We start from the raw sequence: 20,394 nt of genomic DNA, 5'->3' as shown, positions 1-20,394 counted from the left end.
CAGGGGGGCAGTGCAGCCAATGGCTCAAGCAAGACGACTATAGGACACAAGGAGGACATTTCAGCAACAACTTTTTGAGGAGACACTTTGCGACACTACAGGCTGATGTTACTTCACCCGGTTATAAGGATAAACGTTACAAGTCAGCCGCTTTTCCCCGTTTCTGAAGAGGTACATTATCACAACCTCCTCCACTGTCGCCGTGTGTGTTCCCGTTAGATATTCTCTTGCCTTTGCGCTGCCCTCTAGTGGATATATTGCTTAATAACCATGCCAACGTAAAGCACATGTGGAATATGGGCTATGATGTTTACATCGTTTGTATCACGCGGCATAAAGGAGCCTTTGGACGTCATTAAAAACCAGCGTTCCTCCAATATTCAGTGAGGAAACTCAAAATATGAAGAATTCTGAACAGAGTTGGGTGGATTTGTTACAGCCGCAGCTCTTCTGGGTCAGGAAGACGGGGATCATGGGTAATATACACTGTTCACTTGTGTTTCAGTGCAGTGAGTAGGGCTACACATTCAGTGCTGCGCTCAACAGACTGACAGACTGATTTTTTTTATCTTGAAAACCACTTCATAGCTCGGACACACCAGAATTAATCACCACTCATGGCTGCAGGGGGCGCTGTTGCTCAGAAGACGTACATAGTGTTGCTTTAACCCTCAGCTCTTACCGACACTTCAAGTCCACTTTCGTACAGAACACTCAGAACTTGTACAGACTGTGTCCAGTGGGACAGAGGAGACAGGAAGAGATCTTCACCGATTGTGCTGCACTACAAATCCAAGTGGCTTAATGCGATAAGGAAAGTGAAATCAAATCGAACCAAAGTTTGAGATGTTGTCATGACTGTTTGTGTGAATGCTGGAGAACGAGTTTTCCACTGTGAGAATTGTTCTGTTCGCTGAAAAGGAATCGACACTGTAGCTGCTTATACTGATAACTACTGGACCACGGGGGAAGAATTTAGAGGTTAATACCAAATACATGTTGACTGGTCTGTGGTGGTGAGAACCATAGACTGTTTGTAAAGATGGACGACGCGTGTTCACCTCCTCTCACTATCCAGAAATGCAGCTAAAATATCCTGGATGCGAACGCCACCATCAGACTCTGAGCAGTGACGATCTAGAGATAGAACTTCAGTGTCAAGATTTCGCCGAGTCAGTCTCAACTGTCAATTACGATGTTTCACCCCATTTTTATTGCATTAAATAAATTCAAACCAAATTTACTGGAATGCTGAACACTTGACCAAAACATCAGTGTGATAAGAACTACCTAAAATCACACAAAAACATTTTTTTTGAAGTGAACTTTAACTTATTAATTTGGTACATGTCACATCTGCTAACATGGAGGAGGTGGGATTTATGACCTACCCTGCAGCCATACACCAGAGAGTGATCGAGACACTTTAGCTTCACTTTTGGGGAGCACACACATATGTCGTCCGTCTTTATATAAAGTCTATGGTGAGAACAGGTACGGTATAATAACCTTAAAGCTTTTCGTATGGAAGCCCGGTGTGCTCGGTTAAAATGAACATAAAATACATTCATAAACATGAGAATAAATTGTGAATAATACAATAATAATAACAAAACATGTCTAATGGACTAATGAAGAAAAACTTAAGACTTAACTTTTATCCTGTGACAACATAAGAAGTGGCTTTATAAACAAATGAACTAACAATAGAAAGAAAACAGTTTTTGTTTGATTTATACAGTTTGCACAATATTATTCCTGTGACCCCACCTATATTTAATGAGTCTGAACACAACACTTTCTCTCTTATGCCTACAGTCCATTTATATAAAGTCAATGTGTCCATGTTTATAATCAGTGCATGTCTCCGTTTTAACTGAAATTTTCCAAAGACACAAAAGAATTTTTATTTTTGATATAATATAAATAACCATTTCACTCTAGGCAGAAAGAGCAGAAGGAACAATGTCCCTCCATCTGTTGCTTAGGGATGAGAAACACTTTGAAGTGGACAAGTCTTTCGAGTGCCTTTTGGAGGAACGATGCCAAAGCACACACACTTAACTTCCTGTCCACACATCCAAACATACAACTGTGTGTTAATCTTGTGAATATAAACTGAAAGGAGGCAGGAAACGTGTGGAGATCACATCACACGACTGTAAATAATTGATCTAAAACCAAACCTGACAAAGTCGACTGTTCCATGTTGTTGTGACATCAAGTATCCTCAATAATTAACGTCTGGAAACATAAATATAAATTTGTGCAAACCTTGCTTCTTTTTTTTTAATCATTAAATTTACTTTGAGTTGGATAACTCAATAACTGTTGGTGTAATGCTGTTTGTAACCACTAGAGGGCGTCAGTGTGTCGTGAAAGAGGGGAGGGAGGGGAAAAGGGAAAATTCTTTCAACTAAACACAAATAAAAATATAGAAAATAAATTAGACATTACTTTTGAATAAAGTGGGAACCCAAATATTGACAGAATAAATAGAGAATGGGTCCTAATGCACAGTTTTTTTTTTTTAATTAAAGGGGACATAGCATGCAAATTCCACTTTGTTAGTGCTTCTACAGGTTAATGTGGGTATCTGGCATGTCTACCAACCCCAAAACTCCCCCCCCCCTCTCTTTCTCTCTCTGTCTGTCTGCTTGTGTGCTTGTAGTGGATGGGCAGAGGGGGACATTTAATTATGTGATTGGGAAAATTAAAACTCCAGGACAACAAGGGGAATACAAAGTATGGGATGCATATTTGATAATTTATATCATATAAAATATGTAATTTATATCGTTTAAAATCATGAGGGGGGAGGGGGGAGCTGGCTCATTAGCATTTAAAGGAACAGGCACTCAAAACAGGTCACTCTGTGGAGGGCTGTTTTAGACAGGGTAAAAAGGGTGCTGTTTTATATGATCCTTGTGGTATTTTGACCAAAGTATGTTACAGACATTTCATTAAGACCCCAAGGAACCATATCAACTTGTGGTAAAATGGGCATCCTATGTCCCCTTTAAAGACAATGGTTTTTTTAAGCTTTATCGGATGAAAGTCTCGATTCTCAACATACCGTAAATTACAAATAACCGTGTAATGTTCAAAACTACTTCCAGGTTTCTTTTCTAATGTTTTGCATTACACAACATTACGTAATTTTTGGGAATTTCTCAACAAATAATGCAGAGAGCTGAGTGTTGACATCTATGAACAGGTGAAATGGTAAGCAGTAGTAGAAGTAGAACATTTCTGTGTACATGGTACATGTATCAGATCTTATTATACCTATATGGAGTAGTGTTTTAGGCGTAGAACGTGTGGTCAATTCCTGTATATTAATAGAAGCAAGGTTTTAGTGTTTGTAAGATTCATGTAGGAACTTGAGCAGTTGGTGAGCTTGAGGTCTGAGTCATGTTGTAACTTGGATATTTGACATTGTGAATGAAGTCTAAGGGGTGTGTCACCGATGACTCATTACAAAACCGGTAAAGCCGGATTCAACAGACTGTGAAATGCAGCTCATACCAACATAATGTCTTCCGTGTTCTTTAAATGAAAAAGAGACGCTTTCAATCTGACATACGCATGAACCATGTTTTATTTTTAAAAAAATGTTGAAAATACAGCTTGCTTTATACATGACAGCCATTTGTACAGGATACAAAACAGAAAGACAATGATAGATCATTGCGGTTAATAAGACAGCATCTAGAAGGGAGATGATCGAGTGGATTTTTGAAAGGCAACGAGGGCTGCGTGTGAAGAGCTCTGCGTGACAGGAGTCCATCACTGACAGAGGTTTACACTTCATCTGTCTCACATTGTGTCTGATACACACACACACACGACTCCTTTGCTTTCAGCCCCGGTGCCTTTCTCAGGCAGAAAGATGGTTCTTTAGGCACAAGATTATAGACTCACAACATCTAGAAACACTGTCCGAATCAAAATCAAAAATCTGTCACGTTCTGATATGTCAGCAAACAGTGAACACAAGAGAAATCCTGTTTAAGTCTGCAGAAATGCTTTAGTTTTGCCTCGAACAGCAGCATCGTGTTAAATGAAAGGCCTTTGTGTAATTTATTATAACCAACTTTTACAAACTTACACTAAAGGCCATATTTTAAAGAAAAGAGGTTTGTATAATTAACAGCATAATACAAATAAAGATGCGTAACAGATACTGTACATTCTACAGTAAAACACTTTACTACAACAAAAAAATACTATTAACAATAACTTAACATATTCAGAGGATGAGGAGAAAAAAGTAAAACATAATAAAAGTCACAATTTAGAGACCAACTTTCAGTGGTCATTACTTGTTTCGAACAGCTCAGCTAATATCCCAAAACATGTTGATTTATTCGCAAAGGAAAGAAAAATATTAAAATTAAATCACTTGGTGAAAAAAAGACTAGAAAAAAAAAAGCTGCATTTGAAAATCAAAATCATGTGAACATCTACGACTGAGGTTGATATTAAAGCTCGAAACAAAAATAAAAAGAAAGCTATCCTAAACAAACAATATTATTAACATTTAAATATTAACAGTTCTATAAGAAGAATAAGTAAATACAGTAGTAAAAATAAAATAAAGGTGATTGAAGCTCAACAGACAAAGCTGCCAAGAACACGTTTCAATTGAAACTAAACAAGAACTTTTGTGAAAAAAAGTATTTTCACAAGGAAGTAAAAACAAAAAAGGTTGATACTTTAGTGTTGATGTAAGAATATCTGGGTACAGACATTCAAGGGGTTTAAATGCAAGTGCGTGGCTGAAGTCTGGAAATTGACAACATGGAGGATTTAAATTTCGGACACATCGTTCCATGTACAACTGATCGATGGGGTTTACAAAACAGCAAATACCAGAACGAATGGTAGAGATTCAATTTTTCTGTACTTCAAGGTTTGTTTGTTGCCTTTTGGATGTTTAGTCGAATTAAAATAATTTAAGTTACCTGGTTTCTGCTGAAACAAAGGCCTCGACTTCCATTTTACGTCTACATGTGAAACAAAAATAATAAAAAAAACGGATAATTCACTATATCTGTTCTTTGTGAGCAGGGGGCACAGCAGCAATGGTATGTTTAAAAACGTCATCCAACGTGTAGAGCGTGGACTTCAGCCTCGACAAAGTAACATCAACATCATCGACCGTGTGATTTTGACCTAGCGAGGCCCTGACCTGACACTGTAAACGTCACAGCCTCAGCACTACCCTGTTAACACACAAACAAATAGGCTGGTGCAACAAACCAGATATGTCGACTCTACTCAAAGCTTTTCACAACTACAAGACGATTTTCATCCTCTTTTTGTGCGTGCGGTCTACGTGACATCAGGTTTCCTAAACAGTATGAAGTTTAGCCACGAGTCATGACGATCATAAACTCACTGATTTCCGCTGGGATTCTTTTAGTAATGTACACAGTAGTACTAATTCACCCCTAGTGGCCATGTGGCTCCTCACAGCCACAGCGCCATCGTATGGAGGGGAAACAAATAATGAAAAACACGAGGAGTACCGAGTACTCTGTTAGTTCGGTCCGTTCGAAGCATGAGTTATAGGCAGGTACATATCTCAAGAGGGCTAAGGCTAACTACCAAAAAAAGATTAAGAACAGACACATGGGTCAGAAAGTGGCTCTATCACAGTGTCAAGCCATCAAGTTATTCAGCCTCCGAGTCAGAGGTAAGATGTGTGTGGCGTTTTTCTTGCCTCTCCTCCCTTTAAACCCGGGTGTGTGTTCCAGGCTGCCTACACTGCCAAAATGAGTGTAGATGCTCTGCAACGCTTCCCAGGTCTATGTCAGTCTGTATCAGGGGCTGTCGCCCGCTTCCATGTCACTGCAGTCAGGGGCGCCCGTGTAAATCGGGCGTTTTGTCTGCAGCGCAGGCTCATATTTGCGTGGAGATAACCTGTTGGCAGCCTCACTGCTGTTCTTGATACCGTAAGAGAAGTAGATGACGAAACCTGGAGGAGAAAAGGAGAGGAAACAGGAAATTACAAAACAGCTACACGAATGTGTGGCACTAGAAAACCGGATAAGTAGTGATGAAACGTACCAATAGCCATCCAAACGGCGAAACGGCACCATGTACTCTTATCCAGCTGCATCATGAGGTAGATGTTGACAAAGACACTGAAGAGGGGCAACCAGGGAAGAAGGGGGACCTTGAGAGGACACAGACAAAGTCAGCATAACTAGATTTCAAAATGGTCATAGTTCTGTTCTAGGTAGCAGGAAGAAGCTGCTAAGACTGTTGCTAATTCAACAGTTTAGCCCCCCCCCCCCCCCAAAAAAGAAGTAAAGACTAAAACACACAAATCTGCATTCGCAGGGTTTGATCGTCACCTTGAAGGTGAGAGCCTCTTTGCTCTCAGGCTGCCTGCAGATGATGATTAAGCAGACAGTGCACAGCAGAGTCAAGATGACACAGGGCACCACGACACCCGGGTGGCCGGTCAGCAGCTTATTCAAGAAGTTGGCCAGGATGACGCACAGGATGGTGATAAGAACGGCTGCAAAGACAGAAGCAAAACAGAGAAAAGGTTACTGAAGCTGGTCACAGCAAAGTGTGAATTACTGCTCTACGTTGAGCCCATACTTACAGATAGTAGCAGTGGTGGCGTAGACAATGTTCCCAGAGGTTTTCGTTGGCGTCTTTCCACTTGGGCAGAAGAGCAGCTTGACAGTGAAGGCCTCTTGGAGCGGCCTCTCCTCCATCTCGTTGCCGTACTCGTCGCCGCTGTCCCCTCCGCTTACAGCCACTTTCTCCCCTTCCACCAGCTCCACCAGATTCTCCGTCTGGCTGGAGGAATTCAGGGTGCCTGGCTGGTACCTGTGGAGGGAGGAAGTGTGTCATTGAGTGGGTATTTTTTTCACGGTGGCTAAAAAAAACACTTATGCTGCAGCTGGAAAGATTGGCTACGCACAAATAAGAGCTTTAAAATATCACAACATTCCTGTCCTGTTTAGTCCAATTAGAAGGCGATCACAGCCATTTGAGAACCAGCGTAAAGCTTCTGTGAACCTTGTGTTTCAGCTGCACAGATTATAATACTCGTACTTGGCAATGACATTAGCACAGCAGCTGCTGGAGAGTATCTAACACATGATTACAACTTCAGAAGACTTTGAGACTGCGCTAGCAGAGACTGAAAGGTGCTTACCTGAGGATGAGGACGCAGATGGCCACTAAAGAGTACGCTAACAGAGTTCCAATAGACATGAGGTCAACCAGAGCTGCCAGGTCGAACAGGAAGGCCATGAGAGCTGTAAGGAAAGGCAAAAGCAGATTTCTTTAGTTTATACATGTCAGAGAAACAAACTGCTGCTTTAATGGTTCAGACTGCTCACAATGCATGAGAAAAAAAAAACATGTATCCATTTTCTGCAGACTTTCTATAGTATAAGGGTCATTGACGTGACGCCTATATTTTCTGTCCGACTGCATTTTCTTATGTTAAAAAAAGGTTTAAATACATAAAGAAATACCATATATATGTAGTACCTCTCCTGTATATGTACACACTTTAAATTTCCAAAAACCATTAGTTATTTCAATGTTTCTGTTTTTTAAAGTGTCAAAATATCATGTGGTGCGACCGTCCGGCCATGACTGCTGCTGTGAAAACCTCTTTGAAATTACTCAAAATCATTAAAATTTATTTTCTGCACTGTAGTTAACATAAGTCTGTTAACTACATTTAATAAGGGGATGGTGAGATTATAGGACAAAAATATGAGATCATTATTTACAAAAACTCAAAAGAAATGCAACTACTTTGTTACCAATGACTTTATATTATTGAGAAATTGTAAATAATTAATTTTAAGATAAATTACAGTTGCACCACATGACATTTTTTAAGGCCACGGCCAATTCATCTAGATGAAAAAACACTAAAATCAAATCATTTGAAATTTGTATATGATTTTGTGTACACAACATTCCTAATGTTTGAATAATTATAATAGATAGATTGTATTTCAAAATTGGCCTGTTGAAAATCCTTATACGTCATTGACCCATAAACTGTTATTGACCCCGAAAAGACAGACGTAGAGCGGAAGCAGCAGACAGGTGCTGTGACCGTGGGAAAAAAAATAACCAACCACAATCAACATATAATCTCGACAGACTTGACACTATCGGAGAGACACAGAAACAAACAGCCTTCTGGCCTAAAGCAATGGAGAAAACATGACAAGAGGGATATCTGCAAGATAAACGCTCACAGAAGCAAATGCAAAGAGAAGACAAGTTATGTCAAATACACGAGTAGTGAGAGTGAACTTACCGGCAACAATACCAGAAGCGATGGTGGCCAGGAGAGGGGTCTTTGTGCGATCGTTCATCCTGGACAGAACACGGAACAGCAGTCCGTCCTCTGCCATGGCGTAGATAACTCGAGGCATGGGAAACATAGAGCCTAGGAGACTGAGGAGCGATAAACGGTCACCAAATTATCTGAGTCTTTAGTGTGAAATAGATTTACAGTGTTAAGTAAAAGAAAGCATAGTGACAAGAAAAATGTTTTTTGTCTTTACCTGGTGGACAGAGCACAGAGGGAACCCACAGCCACGATGTATCTGGCAGGAGCCCAGGCGACGTAGCTGAAGGCCTCAGGCAGAGGACTCTGGGAGTCCAGCTTGTAGTATGGCATCATCAGGGTCAGAGCAGCGGACACACCGAAGTAGGCGAAGAAACAGATGAGCAGCGAGGCCACGATGCCAACGGGGATGGACCGCATGGGGTTCTTTGCTTCTTCACCTGAGAACAAAACAAAACAGCAGGGTTCGATGAAATGAAGTGGTGAGATTTGATGCTTGATTGCAATAATACATTCCAGTTTTAAAAGCACCTGAAAAGGCCCGAGGGTGTTTCCAGATTGTGACATCTCTCCATGTTCACTCAGTTACATAACATGGACTTTAAATATGCGCAACAGGTGGTGCGTCAACACACCGGCATTGTCGAAATATGATGTGAAAGTTTCCATAGAGGTATTAGAATCACTCACTTGTTGTGGCGATACAGTCGAAGCCAACAAACGCGTAGAAGCAGGTGGCAGCGCCAGACAAGACTCCAGTGAGGCCAAAGGGACTGAATCCACCCACACCGAATTCCTTCTCGATTCTGAGTGGCAGAAGACGACACGCGCGGGTTAATAGTCATGAATAACAATCAAACACAGAAGAGACGGTAAAACTTTTGAGTGTAAATACTCACGGATATGGCACGCTGCTGTTGGTGCTATTTTTGTAGGCGATGTAGTCGTCCTCTGTCAGGTTCCAGTTGGACGTGTCCCCCTTCACAAAGCCAGAGATGATAACGAAGCCCAGGACCACCAGGTTGATGCCCGTGAAGATCTTATTCACCAGCGCTGACTCGCTCACGCCAAAGGCCAGAAGTCCTGAGGATAGAAAGTTAAGAAAGAGAGGAGAGAAAAGAAAGGGAGAGGGATGTGAATTCATACTTCAGCATCAAAACCATGTCCTGCTATGTGGGTGGATGTTTTCCTTCTTCATCACACATACCATCAGTCAGCGACACTAATGCACCAATCATTTCTTTCTAACACGGCTACTGGCAAAACACACTAGCTGCAATGTTGGTGTGACAACTGTTCAGGCTATTATGCAATGTTTTAACACAGCACTGACGATGGCTATGTTTGCATGGACTGCGACAATCAAAGTAATGTCCTGTGTTTATATAAGAGTATTTAATTGAGGGGGTTGCTCTTAAAAATAATCGTTTTTTCAAAATCAACCTTTTTGGCTTGTCACTCATTAAACAACTAAATTAGAATCATTCGGGGACATTTTATTAAAACAAGAATTTTCTTTCCCTTTGTATGAATTATGCTCTCTCTGTAGGAGACGGGACATGATGTATAAACTCTGCGCTGGAAATAGTGTGGTTTTGTTTACAGCTGTGAGGTTTCTGGAAATTATCTTGCTGTATTCTCACATGGACAGATTCCTAGGATGCTGGCACGAAAAGTTCTTCAGAAAAATGCTTGAGAGTAATGAGAAGGGCTTACTCACCAGTGAGCAAGAGCACCAGGATGAGGGCGAACAGGTCCGGGTACTCGGCCAGCACTTTCCCTGGCACTTTCATCGTCATGGAGGCTTTAAAGAAGATAGAGATCTTTTGTTCCACCAGGCTGTCGAAGGTTGAGCTCCACGCCCTGGCCACACTGGCAGTACCTACAAGAGAAGGCAGAAATGTCAACAATGTGGTGACAGGAAATAAACAATCCTTTCCGTTTGTTCTTCACTCTTTATAACTTTTAGTGTTAAATCTCACCTATCACATAGGAAAGGATGAGGTTCCACCCAGTGATGAAGGCCCAGATTTCTCCAACTGTCACATAGCTGTAAAGATACGCAGAGCCCGTCTTGGGGACACGAGCCCCAAACTCGGCGTAGCACAGCCCAGCCAACATGGAGGACAGAGCGGCGATGAGGAAGCAGAGGACAATAGCCGGTCCTGCCTTCTCTCGGGCGACCTCGCCAGCCAGGACGTAGACACCGGCACCGAGAGTGGAGCCCACCCCCAGGGCAATTAGGTCCAGGGTGGACAGGCAGCGGGCGAATCGGGTCTCTTCACAGGATAAGTCCAAAGCCCTGCGACGCAACAGGCTTTTGCCAAAGTTGGTCAGCTTGGTGCCCATATTTGCTGTGACTGTGCGTGGGTGCTGAAGCAGGCTAGGCATTTGAAATCCTTCAAGTGTGGCTGTGTGACTGACACTGCTTAAACACAACACGTATGAGACGACTGAGATTAGAAGTACTTAGGGCAGATGGGGTAGGTACACTCAGCAAATAACTTGTTTGTTATTGGTCCACTGGCGTAGGTGTGTTCACTTAGGTGTAGTCGAGCAGACAGAACAGGAAGTGGGAGGTCCGGTCACAGAAGCAGCAGATTAGGACCTGTGATGAAACACAAAAAGAAAACAACAGCTCAGAACAGGGGAACTGTTTGGTAACTGCTAATGGTTACATTTCTCAGAGCTCTGTGCGGTCGGATTATTCTGTTCTTTAAATCCAGAAGTGAATATTTTCAGAGAAAGTTGTTCAAAATCCACGAAAAACTGTGACAGGATTAAAAAACAAACAAACCCAACACTGAAGGGCTTGAAGGAATGGTCAAATCTAGGACACGTTCCCTGCGAACCTGGGTTGGACAACTTTGTAACATAAGTTGCTAAGCGTATTTACACAGTCTGATCTTACATACAATGTCTCAGCAGGTTTTTAGATACATTTCTAGTGAACGCAGGTAGCACCGCAGATGTTGGAGACCTTCCTGGAGAGACCGGGCTGGTTTAGATAGATAATACAAGCTCAATTCCACGACATTATAATCTGTATAAATACCAGACAGTTGCATAACTTCCAGGAATTCATACTTCAACCTCTCGCAGTGTAGTAAGGACTCACAACACGCTGCAGGCTACGGAGATCCCTCATGAAGACAAAAAGAGAACTCAACGCTATCCTACTATGCTTAAATCTAATCAAAATAAGAGAGTAGACCTGCTATGACACACACCCCTGTAAAAACAAGAGAAAATCCTGCCTAATTCCTCACCACTCCCTTGTTGCGTAAAAGGGCGCCCTTCTGCTCATATTGTGTTTTTTCAGCAGATGGAGGCTGACAGAGAGAAGCCTGGGAAAGCCAGAGGCTGTGAGGAGACACTAACATCAGCAGGGGGAGAAGAGGACAGAGCGAACCAGCGGCTTGATAAGGCAAACCAGCTGCACTGGGAGAAGGTTGATATGGATAAGACCCTCTATAAAAACTGGCCCTTACCCAAAGTAACAACTCCCTGAAAATGTCAAATAACAAATCATTTACCCTCAAAGAGGAATTAAAATACTTCAAATAATTAAGATCACAATTATCTCCTTTAAAAAAGGTTGTTTTCTGCACGGATAATATTTATGAAAAAGTGCAATGTGTCCATTTTGGAGTGATACTCATTGTTGTTGTCGCCTAATCAAAGTGTTGAACATATTTACACTGACTGATTATTGACCAGTGCATTATCAATGATATGAACTTTCGAGCTTGAAGAATAACACACAGACAAAACCATCGTCAAGGACTACAGCCGCGTGATATACATCAGTGGTGACGACCCTGTCAAGTTCAAGGGTGAGGGACACATGTGAAACATGCACACAAACACAATAGTTCATATTTGGCCAAGGACACTTGGCAAAGACAATCTGAGACAGACGCAGTGTTTTGCAACCAGACTTCGGAGGCAGTTAGTGGATCGACACAGACGGGCTTGGGGAAAATATATCAGAAATGTAATGCTGCTGTAATGCATCAGGCAAAAAAACACCACAGGTTAATTAACATTTTGGTGTTTTTCAGCCACAGACAAAATGTGGACAAATGTTGGCAGAGACGTGATCCAAAGAGAATTTTTTTTGTCGTTTTAAACAGTAAATATGAAGTGAAGAGTATTAATGCCCGTGTGCAAGTAATGACAAAATAAGTTACTTAATTGCTACTTCAGGTAACACACTTGTTGGCATATGTATGTTGTATTACGTAATGTACTGTTTGTAAAAAAGCCGGGCTTCTCGTTCAAGGGCGAGTTGTGCATAGTTTATCTGCAATACTACACTACCTTCACTAGCATTACTATCACAACTGCTACTGTCAGGACTACAGCCTTAACTCCACTGTGCTGTTCTGATCTAAAAGATTCTGTTCTTGCGGACTGACGACATATTAATCACTAATCTAGGAAAGAACTTCTTTCTCTACTCGTATGTCTCACTACGCAGGGAGAAGAAAAAAAAAAAACTTCTGCCCTGAATTCCAGTTTCACTCGAAATTCAGTGGCAAGGATCAGCTTAGTGTTTTTTTCTCCAACACACAGCTTGAAGTCAGGACTTGCGGGGGCGGAGCGGCGTCAAGGCCACGTTGAACTGCGTCCGAGGCTATTAAGGCAATGACACCTGATTCCCTGGTGTGAATGCTGAGAAGGCAGATGGACATTTCAGGCCCATCAGTCAGGGAGCAAAGGGAAGAAGAGAAACACTAACCCAGTCCACACAGACCAGGTGGTACAGTCTGGTTCTACCTGGATCAGAGGCTGGGCAAAAAAAAAAAAAAAGAAACACTCTCAGAGGAGTGACAATTGCAAGGCCGCTATTCAGATTTTCACAGTCATTTTTTGTTGTGCCGATTTTCCTGTTAACCTCGTGTCAACCCGAGCTGCTGCGGGCAGAACATGAGAATATCCACATTCTCCATTTCAGGAAGCTAATGAAGCATAACGCAGCCTGAAGCTGTGATCACCAGCTCTGGCTTTTTGTTCGCCTTCTTTTGTGCTTTTCAAAATTTTTAAAGTCAGCTTTCATTCTGGCTCAAGAGGTGACACCAACTGAGGCTGCAGGTGCTTTCAAACAGAAACAAACAAAAAAAAAACAGAAAACAAAGAGGCCACAACATGCAAAACACAAAATGGTAAAACACTGTCTTGGGTTATTAACCATCTTGTATTTCTGAAGCTTCCTTGTTTATAAAAAAAAGCATGAAAATGCAAAGAGGAACCAAAACCTCAACAGGTTGACAAGTTCAGTTCATACAGAGGTTCGGGTCACAGGGTATGCTAAAGAATTTAAAAAAAGACGCAGAAGAAAAAAACGTCGTTTATGTTATAATCTAAATTTGGTCTGTTCTTTTTCATAAAACGCAGGATACATGCTCTCAGTGTTTCAGCACAATAGCAATATTCTATTAATACCATAAAAACAATATCACCTATTTATCAAAGCACTTCTAACCTCACAATTTCAAAAGAGAATATCCTGCCTAGTACAGTTAAGTGTTGAGAGAAAAAGACAAACACAGTGAAACAATGAAATAAAAACAGCACGGTGCACCCGACAGCCGCAATAATAAACACTCGGCCCTCTGAAGATTGATGGGAAACTGGTACTTGGGTGGAAACGCTCCCACTCCCCACTTGGTGTGACATTCCAGTAGCATTTTCCACATGCACACCAGGAACTGAGATCTGAGAGTGTGAATGTTGTGTCAATAAACATTTATTACTAAACTACTGTGCCCAGCTGGCTGTGATCTCCTCGGGGGTTCGCCCCAACGCTGCACATACATTCACCAAGTGGAACAAAGGTGCAACTGAAACTGGGCAAACTGTCAAAGACCAGGAGGACGAAGAGTTCATCCTTAACGGAAGATGAGGAAGAATGATAATTTATAAGGAAATGTCCTTTTTCCTTCCTTTCATGTCTACAGGCCAAGTTGAGTCACAGTTCCATCATCTCTGGCACAGCTCATTTAGGGGTGGTCTCATTAAAGTTATGCTGGAACCACCTTAATGTCAGTCTGCCCTCACGTCATCTACCAGCTAATCTTTTCCTTGTGGTTTTCACGAGGGTGCCCTCTTTGCACGTAGGTGTAGTTCACAAATGTGCCGTCTTGTGAACTACGCCGCCACGCAACTGCCCGCACACAGCAAGAGGAAAAGGTTGGTGTGCTACCTGCAGCCATTTTTCTGTCCTGTAATTAAAAAAAAAATTAAGGCACAACTTTCAATTGGAAGAAAATATGAACTATGAAAAGGGGAGAGAAGTTGATTTCAGTTTTTCTGTCAAACATGGGTCAGGCCAAAGGGTTTCTTTATCTTTCGAGGAAGACCATCAACGACCTGAGCGAACACTGCCTCGGTTACAACAGGGATAATGACCCTGTTCCTTGACTTAGCGTTGCTGCAACTGCTGCCGTGCAGTCTAAGAGGATTATTGGGACAAGTAACAAAACTGCTGACCCTAATAGACACTAGCTTGTTGCTGCTCCTCGTTCTGTACATATAAACAACACGTGGCTTTGGTTTGACTCCCATTGTTGTCAACAGTAACACAGCACCTGGGTTCTATGACAAGACCAGCAACGTTATTTCCAAAAAGAATCATAACGGCATTTATATAGTTACCAGTTATGAAATGGAAAGAGCAAAATGAACTGTAAATTAAATCAGTAAAAAATAATTCTGGTGATAATACAACTGTATCATCATTTGTGAGACCAGCAGCCGAGCGAAGTGGACGACATGATCCGGGGCAGCTATTGAAAAAGAGCACACATGACCTTGCATAACCCTGGACGGAACAAATATCACGTCCGGACGCAGTGAACTATTATTCTAGCCATTACAAACAATGTTCTCCCCAGTGTTTGTATGTTTAAGGTACACTCTGTGCAGTTTCATGAAGAAGTTTGTATGCGTTTGGTTTTTTTGCACCGATGCATGTGTGTGAACTTGTACAAGGTGATCGGACCGACCGCTGAGACCAAACCGAACGACCCTTTAAGTCACCTGGCCGGACACCACGGCCCCTGCCAAGAAACTGTGATCGCTGTGAAATTGAATGTGACAGTCTCGGGATCTGGTCACTTTCCCACGACCAATGCCAACACTATCGTCACAATAACAACACCAGCCACAAGAACAGAAGTACACGTTAGAGTCAAAGGACAACTGGCCAATAAAGACCTGCGTGGGCACAAAGACGAGGCTGGTAAACAATTTTTAAACTAGTGACTTTGAGGGTGTGGTGGAAGCCTGTCCAAAAATAATCTTTTCAACCTCACTTCTCGAAAACAGCAAATAACAGGTTTACCTTGACTGACGAGAAATGGTCAGAATTTCCTCAGGATTTTTAACAAGGGGGATGTTACAAAGGCAGCAGAACAGACAGCCCAGACATATAAAACGTGTTTGTATAACCTGGTTGGTGATGGCTAATGCAATGATGTACTAAAAACATTTAAATCAACTAAGTTATGAAACACAAGTATTCCTAGTCAATGGGAAACTGCAAGACAGCCCATATTTACAACTAATATATACGCTGTCTGACAAAACCAGTCCTGTCCATAACCTGTTTTTTTTTTTAACTAGTACAGATACAACTTATGATTTACATTATCGATTAACCTGCTGATCGTTTTCTGGGGTACTAGTTTGATATGTTTTCAGTTATCTGTCTATATAAAATTAGAGAAAGTGATTATTTTAATTCCCTCTTACGTGTCTTCATACATCCTGTTTTCTCCAGGCACCAGTCTATCATCATGTGTGAGAAAGGAACAAATCTATTTATGAAACTTCAGCCAGAAAATGTTTCTTAAAATAAAAAAATTTGATTACAACTTTTTTTCTTCTTCTGTGAACTGACTAATCAATTAATCGACCAGCTCAGTATAAAGCGACATAATTCAACAGAATTAAATTGTATCAACTGTAAAATTGACACCACAACATTCTGTGGATTCAAAAAAAAAACAACCATTAACAGGCTGTGTAAGACCAAACTTGACAAATCTAGCCTCCCAATTAGGGTTACATTTCCTTTTCTCAATCTGAGCTGCAACCCGGCGGGTCTGGATCACGTTGTCCAAACTCGCACGGCAGGTTTTAAACGCGGTGCGGCTCTCAACCGGCTGATGCAACGGAAGCATGGGGTGGCACTCCCGAGCACCCGAGAACGGGGGTAACGAACCCGGAAGGATGAGTCACATTGACGCGGCCACTCGCGGGATGACGGATATCAAAGCTGGTGTAAATAAACAGAAATCCACGTTAGACAGAAACCGGTTACTTACACGCAGAGTGGACCGCGCGGGGAGACACCGAGCTGTCAAGTCTGTCGGAGGCTGAAACACCAACTACGTGGCCGCGGCTCTCGCGTGGTGTTAATGCCGCCTTCACAACTCCCGGAAACATCAGAATGTGCCATTGACGTGAACACAACTGGTTTAACCCATCTGTGTTCACTTTGCATTTCCTGGTGCCCTGCTGTATGCACCATGCCAGCCGCCGCAGGTGATTGACTTGAGACGCAATGTTGCATCAGTGTCTGTGTGTTGTAGCTTTAAACACACGCATTACTGCACGTGAACCCACTGTTGTTGTATTGCATCAGTTGCACAGCAGTCACGTGTTTGCTTAAATACAAATGCATGCACTTATGATCGATAGCTACATTCGTTAGTGACACACTCTGTTTTTATGTATCGATAACTCACTAGATTGCAAGAAGTTCCACGCTTTCCTCGGGTCATTGAAAGCAGCACGTATTGGTCTGTCCACGCCTCGGTCGCGTGCTAACCGGGCGCTAATTTGGTGCTAAACCGGGCAAAGCAATGAATAAAACCCATCGGTGCACACGCGCCAAACGTCGTGCGGCGGGTTTACAAACAGCAGAAAGCGGGTTTAACATGTTCCACAATGGCCGCCTTTTATCAACTTACCAGTTTCCCGGGACTACATCGGTTCAGTCCCCGCTCGAGTGACACGTTAAGCCGCCTCGCTAACACCCAGCCGCACGGGACGAAGCGCAAATATGAATAACGACGCACAACACCACATTGTCGGTTCGTTCAAAGAAAAGAAGTTTACGCCGACTTTAGACGGCGAAAGACACGTTGTTAGAAAATGAAACCTAGCGCTAATACAACTGACACCGACACACGCGTGGGGGGGGGGGGGATTGCATCAGTCCGAGTGGACATAGGAAACACGTCGTTACAGCGCGATGAACGCAGAACAAATCCTATTGTCGTGTAAATGAAACATAAAGGTGGTTTACCTTCACTGTCTTCTGGTGGATGACGGTGAGCGGACACAGGAGAAAACACCCGGGAACCGTTATCGTGGCCGCTGATGAAATTTACCGCTCGCTCGTGTGCGTGTCTGTTTTTAAGCGAAGGGAGGCGTGTAAACAATGTGACGCAGGTGGGGGCGGGGTTTTCCGTATCGATGGAGGGGTGGGGCGGAAAGAACAATAACGTTGCCACGATTCGACACCGCGGAAAACAGCGTAGATCTTTTCACGCTTCCGATTAAAATCATCGATTGTTGTTAACCAGAGTTTGAGTGAAAAGTATAAACGCAGGAGAACGTGAGCACGCGCGAAAGAGAATTTGTGTGTTGATGTGTCCGCGTGCTGTTCATAGACTGGCGCTGTCCCGTAGTAGAGATGTCCATATATGGACAGTCTGCGTCAGCCACGTTTGGATCCGGCCTCGACGCCGCAGCTACATACGCCAGTGCTTTGTAGATCAAAGGAACAGGAGTTCTCCCTGTGCCCTGGGATGTTGACCAAACTATGTGATATTGAACTTTTTACTCTCCAGCTCATTGAGGTCATCGTCCAAATCCTGACCTGTGATGTAGGACATTATGAACTAAGACTACACAGAAACTGTACACACACACACACACACACACACACCACACACACACACATCACACACATCACACACACACACACACACACAAGTTACTTTAACTTACAAGTCCAATTCTATACACTCAACAATTAAAGTCCTGAGATGAAAATGGATCTAAAATGAAAGTATATAAATTGGAAAATGTATTTTAAGTTTCAAAAGTCATCAGGGTGATACTTTTGATACTTTAAATGCATTTTCCAGATTACATAAATACAACTATTTAATATAGGCAATCACATTATTTGATTATAAGATTACATTAGTGCATTGTTATATTCATAATAATTGTAATATATTATAATGTCATATTACTGGCATGTGGTTTCTGTCCATGTGTAAAGGTGGATTTTACTGTGGTAACTGGCTCAGGTGAGGCTCATTCGTGCTATTTTACATAAGGCTGCAACAAAAAAAAACCTTTTCATTGTGGATGAATCAGGATCTCCTGATCATATAATGTTTAGAAATACTTTCTACTAAACAGGAAACATGATCACAATAGTTCTGTGTCGTTTTAGATCCATTTGTATGTACTGTTGGGTAATAACATTTTGACAAAGTATCATACTTTATTAACTCCTTGTATATTTTGTTTGTATTTGTAAAGTTACTACCTCAGTCAGACAAATGTATTGGGACAGAAAATAAGGTTGGCGGTTCGATCACAGACCTCCCCAATCTACATGGCGATGTAGAGTGATAAGATACTGAACCCCGACATTGCCCCCCATAGTAAAAAGTGCTGCCCATAGATGCACTGTATGAATGTGTGTTTGAATAGGTGAATGGCAATATATTGTACTGTTATGCACTTTCAGTAGTCAACAAGAAAAGTGCTATATAAACTCAGACTATTTACCATTCACTTGAGTAAGTTATCTCAGTTGTACTCCACCTTTGTATGATATGACATTCTATGACATCATGTATGTGCAGTAGGCTAGATGAGGAGGTGATGCACAAAATACAAAAATAATTTCAAATTAAAACCATCTGATGCAACGCCAATACAATATGGCATCAGAGTTAATAATAAATACAGTGGCCGAAATACAGTATCAGCATACCAATGCCAAATATAGTCTGACAGAGACTGGAGTCTCAATGTTGGTGCCAGAACTCACAGACTTGTAGACAGAGTGTGTATCTGGGCAATATTAACATATACATATATTTTATTATTTAAATTCACATTTATGAATACACATAATTGCACAGAAAATGAGTCAAATGCATGTATAAATAACCTCAATTTAATAAATTTAACATTCTCTCTTGACTGTGATAAATCATTTCAAATTATATTGTGGTTTGGTGCTCATATTTCCAAATGACGTTTCCCACTTTGCCTTGTGAACAGTTCAGCCATGCAGAGGAACACATCATTCTGACTGTCCATCCATCCATTATCTGTACCGCTTATTCTTTGTCGGTCGTCAGGGGCATGGAGGCGATCCCAGCTGACCATGGGTGGGAGACAGGTTAAATCAGGCCATAGCATGACGATGTGGATTACGATGGCATCTGATCATGGGGGCAGCTGATCGTGGTCTATTATTTTTAACAAGACTGCTTGATATACAATATGCCGACTCAGATACTCAACCATTATTGACAATAACTCCTCAATTCATTTACTTTGCATTATGCTACAAACTGTTTATTCTATCAATGCTGTAAATACTCTTATCTTGCTGATGTTCTCCATTACACGTGGCATCTATTGCACTTCTGTCCGTCCCGGGAGAGGGATCCCTCACATGTGGCTCTCTTACTCTTGTTGAGGGTTAAGGGCAGAGGATGTCACACCTTGTCAAGCCTTATGAGACAAATTGTGATTTGTGAATATGGGCTATACAAACAAAATTTGATTGATTGATCGATTGATTGATAGCAGAGCTGACATATAGAGACAAACAACCATCTATGATCACATTGATACCTTCAGGCAATTTAGAGTTCAATTAATTACTTTTAAACTTTGGGGGAACTCGGAGAAAACCCATCCAGACCCGAGAGAACAGAGAAAGGCCCTGGTCAAACCCAGGTCCCCTGCTGTTTGGTGGTGGTACTAACCACTGC

The 20,394-nt window shown here is 41.9% G+C and overlaps 1 protein-coding gene across 3 annotated transcripts; it reads right to left on the bottom strand.

The window, feature by feature from the left end:
• Positions 1-3,578: 3,578 nt before the first annotated feature.
• On the bottom strand, positions 3,579-17,812 carry slc7a3a (solute carrier family 7 member 3a). Of its 3 annotated transcripts, none has more exons than XM_034605718.1 (12): positions 17,667-17,812; positions 10,330-10,955; positions 10,068-10,229; positions 9,247-9,430; positions 9,038-9,153; positions 8,565-8,787; positions 8,315-8,454; positions 7,184-7,286; positions 6,623-6,852; positions 6,366-6,532; positions 6,076-6,184; positions 3,579-5,983 (listed from the first exon to the last, which is right to left on the bottom strand). In XM_034605718.1, exons 2-12 carry the CDS (start codon positions 10,736-10,738, stop codon positions 5,829-5,831), a joined length of 1,998 nt encoding a protein of 665 aa, XP_034461609.1. In that variant the 5' UTR covers positions 10,739-10,955; positions 17,667-17,812; the 3' UTR covers positions 3,579-5,828. The 3 variants fall into 3 exon arrangements, with proteins under 3 accessions (XP_034461609.1, XP_034461610.1, XP_034461611.1); XM_034605719.1 differs by lacking the exon at positions 17,667-17,812 and adding an exon at positions 16,681-16,866 and having other exon boundaries at positions 5,829-5,983; XM_034605720.1 differs by lacking the exons at positions 3,579-5,983; positions 6,076-6,184 and adding an exon at positions 6,191-6,285 and having other exon boundaries at positions 6,338-6,532.
• Positions 17,813-20,394: the final 2,582 nt, after the last annotated feature.

This window comes from Hippoglossus hippoglossus, chromosome 14 (assembly GCF_009819705.1).
Source record: "Hippoglossus hippoglossus isolate fHipHip1 chromosome 14, fHipHip1.pri, whole genome shotgun sequence".
NCBI classification, from domain to species: Eukaryota; Metazoa; Chordata; class Actinopteri; order Pleuronectiformes; family Pleuronectidae; genus Hippoglossus; species Hippoglossus hippoglossus.
This window is presented reverse-complemented; position numbering and strand designations above follow the sequence as displayed.